This window comes from Apium graveolens, chromosome 8 (assembly GCF_009905375.1).
Source record: "Apium graveolens cultivar Ventura chromosome 8, ASM990537v1, whole genome shotgun sequence".
Taxonomy (NCBI): Eukaryota; Viridiplantae; Streptophyta; class Magnoliopsida; order Apiales; family Apiaceae; genus Apium; species Apium graveolens.
The window spans coordinates 240,941,348-240,945,013 of record NC_133654.1 but is presented as its reverse complement, the minus strand read 5'-3'; the positions used below and the strand labels follow the sequence as shown (position 1 = coordinate 240,945,013).

Here is a 3,666-nt window from a genome sequence, read left to right as displayed (position 1 = left end):
AGTGGATCTGGACTGAGACGCGAGTCCTTTCCACACTTATATTAGGCTTAAAAGTTACCTAGGGATTCCCGTTAATGTTTTAGAACCCAGCGAGGTTCGGGATTACTTCGTGGCTGATCACCGGCTGTAATCCGTAGCGTCATAAAATGATTTTGATTAAGACATGATTTTTTTTAAAATTGTTTTGATACAAGCAAAATGATGCCATCTCACATAGTTTTATCTCTCGTTATCATTAGTTATGTCTTTCCATTATCATTCTTAAAAGTATATCTCAATTTATGTTTTGTGTCGTACTGTTAGCAATTGTTGAGCATTCGGCTCACTTCTTGCTTTACCCTGATATTACAGCTAGCAGCTATGGTAAGATTCAAGCAGACTGCCCGTAAGACCTGTGATGCTGATGCTTATGTTCGAGCTCAGGTAGAATAAGTATTAATAGTTGTGTGAGGACTCGGTATTTGTATTCAGATGTAATAGTTGGTAGTGTTGGGCTGTTCCAAACCCTAAACTGTAAGATCTTGGATTTGGTTGTGTATTCTTCATTAAAATGATGTAATAGCTATATTTATTTTGCTGTTTAAGTTGGGGGTGTGACAAGCGACCCCAAAGCTGTGGTTGACACTAAAACAGACAAGATCGCATTGGCTATGATTTATCAAGGTATTCCTGAGGGCTGAGAAGAAAACAGCCAAAGGTGCCTGGGAGGCGATCAAAACCATGAGCCAAGGAGAAGATAAAGTCAAACAGGCCAAGGTACAAACATTAAAAGCTGAGTTTGAGGCCTTAACCATGAAGGAAGCTGATCAGATAGATGATTTTTATATGAAAATTAATGGCATCGTGTCAAACATACGGGCATTAGGAGAGCCTGTGGCTGAATCGTACATGGTGAAGAAGCTATTGCGTGCCGTCCCACCCAAATTCCTCCAAATCGCCTCCACGTTAGAGCAATTTGGGAACCTCGAAACCTTGTCCATTGAAGAAGCAGTTGGGGCACTAAAAGCTCATGAAGAAAGGCTGAGGGGAACTGTCACTTCCAATGACGCACAACTAATGTTAACCGAAGAGGAATGGCAAAAGAAGGACAGTGAAGGTGAAAAACTGTTGCTCACACGAGAGGAGTGGTTGAAGAGGTCTAGTTGAGGAGCCTCAGGTGGGATTTCGGGACAGAAGGGGCGAGGGAATCGAGATAAAAGTCAAGTGAGGTGTTTAAATTGTGGCATAATGGGACATTACGCAGCAGAATGTAGAAAACCTCATCGAGGAAGGGAGCTGAAACCAGAGGTGAATATCACAGCCATCGAGGATGATGAACCAGCGTTATTGTTGGAAAAATTGGAACGAAGGAAGGAGAATTTGTTTCTACTGAATGAAGAAGAAGCAACAGCGAAGCTACTATCTGCAGGTTATGGAAAAGTGGGGGAATCAAATATATGGTACTTAGACAACGGTGCGAGCAACCACATGACGGGTGATGAAACCAAGTTCAGTTTTTTAAACAAAAATGTTGGTGGAAGTGTGAGGTTTGGGGATGGTTCAACCGTAGGAATCGAGGGAAAAGGGTCAATAAAGCTCAGGTGTAGGAACGGAGAAGAAAGAATGCTTGAAGATGTGTATTACATTCCAACTTTGCAAAACAACATTATTAGTCTCGGCCAATTGTCTGAGAGGGGCAACGAAATTGTGATCAGTGGCGATCTGCTTTGAGTCTATGACAACCAAAGAAAACTGCTAATGAAGGTAGCAAGGTCGAAGAACAGACTTTACAAGATTGCCATAGAACCATGGGATGGTGTTTGTCTGCTTACAAAGTCTGAGGAAATTTCTTGGCTCTGGCACTTGCGTCTTGGGCATGTCAACTTTCACTCCATGGAGCTGATGTCAAAAAGGGGAATGGTGAAAGGGATGCCTGCTATTGCACAACCGAAGAAGATCTGTAGTGGATGTTTAATGGCCAAACAAGTAAGAAAATCCTTCCCCGCTCAGTCAAATTTTCAGGCAAGTCATGCTTTAGAACTAGTTCATGGAGACTTGTGTGGTCTTATCGCACCCACGACTCTCGCTGGAAATCGATATTTCTTTTTATTAGTAGATGATTACACTCGTATTATGTGGGTGTACATGCTCAAGAACAAGAGCGATGCTTTTGATGCATTCAAAAAGTTTAAAGCCAAGGTTGAGAAGGAAAAAAATGAGAGAATTGGAACTTTCAGGACTGACAGGGGAGGGGAATTCATGTCCAAGGAGTTCATGTCTTATTGCGAGGAACAAGGAATTGTTAGACACTTTACAACACCGTATACGCCTCAATAAAACGGTATTGTTGAAAGGAGGAATCGAACGATGGTCGAAATGGGAAGAAGCTACTTGAAACAAATGAAGATGCCATCCGCGATGTGGGCCGAGGCAATCAGACATGCTGTTTATGTTCTCAATAGGCTGCCAACAAGAGCTTTATTTGAGCAAACTCCTTATGAGGCATGGACGGGGTTCAAACCCGACATCGGACACATTCGAGTTTTTGGATGTGTTGTTCATATGAAAGTGCCAGGTGACAGAATTAAAAAGCTTAATGATAGAAGCTTGGAAGTGATCAATCTTGGCAATGAACCTGGAACTAAAGCCTACCGTCTATTTGATCCTCGAGAGAACAAACTGTATGTGAGCCGTGATGTCGTTTTTGACGAACACAAAGCCTGGGAATGGGATGAACAAGGGGAGTCGGAAGTCAAAAATGCATATTTCTTTGATGTGCCTAATGTGCCTACTATCGAGATCGAAAGTTCCAGTCAAGAGCAGAATGCCACCACTGAAGCTGAAGTACACACACCTGTGTCAAAACATTCAGGCTCGGACATAGACAAAAATGCATATGATGGCAGTGCAACTCCAAAAAGATTCAGATGACTAGAGGATGTTTATCAAGAGATTGAGGAAACAAAAATTGAGGATGAACTTCTTCTCATGGGAGTGGATGAACCAAACTTATTTGTTCATGCTGTGAAGGATAAGGCGTGGAGAGTAGCTATGCAAATAAGAAATGGACTCAATCGAGAAAAACAGAACCTGGGAGCTCACTGATTTGCCACCAGGAAAGAAAGAAATCGGGCTGAAGTGGGTGTTCAAATTGAAGAAGGATGCTAATGGAAACATAATAAAGCATAAAGCTCGCTTGGTCGCAAAGGGATATGTACAAGAAAGAGGAGTTGATTTTGACGAGTTGTTTGCACCTGTTACACGTCTCGAAACTGTCCGATTGTTGCTAGCATTGGCAGCAAAAAACTCATGGAAAGTGCACCACCTTGATGTGAAGACGGCCTTTTTGAATGGGGATCTTAATGAAGAGGTATATGTGACTCAACCGGAGGGTTTCGTGAAGAAGGGGTAGGAAAGACGGGTTTATAGATTACTCAAGGCCTTATACGGGCTCAGACAAGCTCCTCGAGCTTGGTACTCGAAGCTCAACAAAACTCTTGAAGATCTTGGCTTTGTGAAGTGCCCTTATGAACATGCTGTCTATGTGAAATGTGAAGGAACAGAGTCACTGATTGTTGGCGTGTATGTGGAGGACCTGCTCATTACAGGTACTAACATGTCGCTTATTAAAAATTTTAAGTTGCAGATGTGTAATGTTTTTGAGATGAGTGATATGGGGAAATTGAA

At 42.3% G+C, this 3,666-nt stretch overlaps 1 protein-coding gene across 1 annotated transcript; it reads left to right on the top strand.

Annotated features, from left to right (window-relative positions):
- Positions 1 to 720: 720 nt before the first annotated feature.
- Positions 721 to 1,146, top strand: LOC141680495 (uncharacterized). Its single transcript, XM_074486705.1, has one exon. The coding sequence runs from the start codon at positions 721 to 723 to the stop codon at positions 1,144 to 1,146; it is 426 nt and encodes a 141-aa protein (XP_074342806.1).
- Positions 1,147 to 3,666: the final 2,520 nt, after the last annotated feature.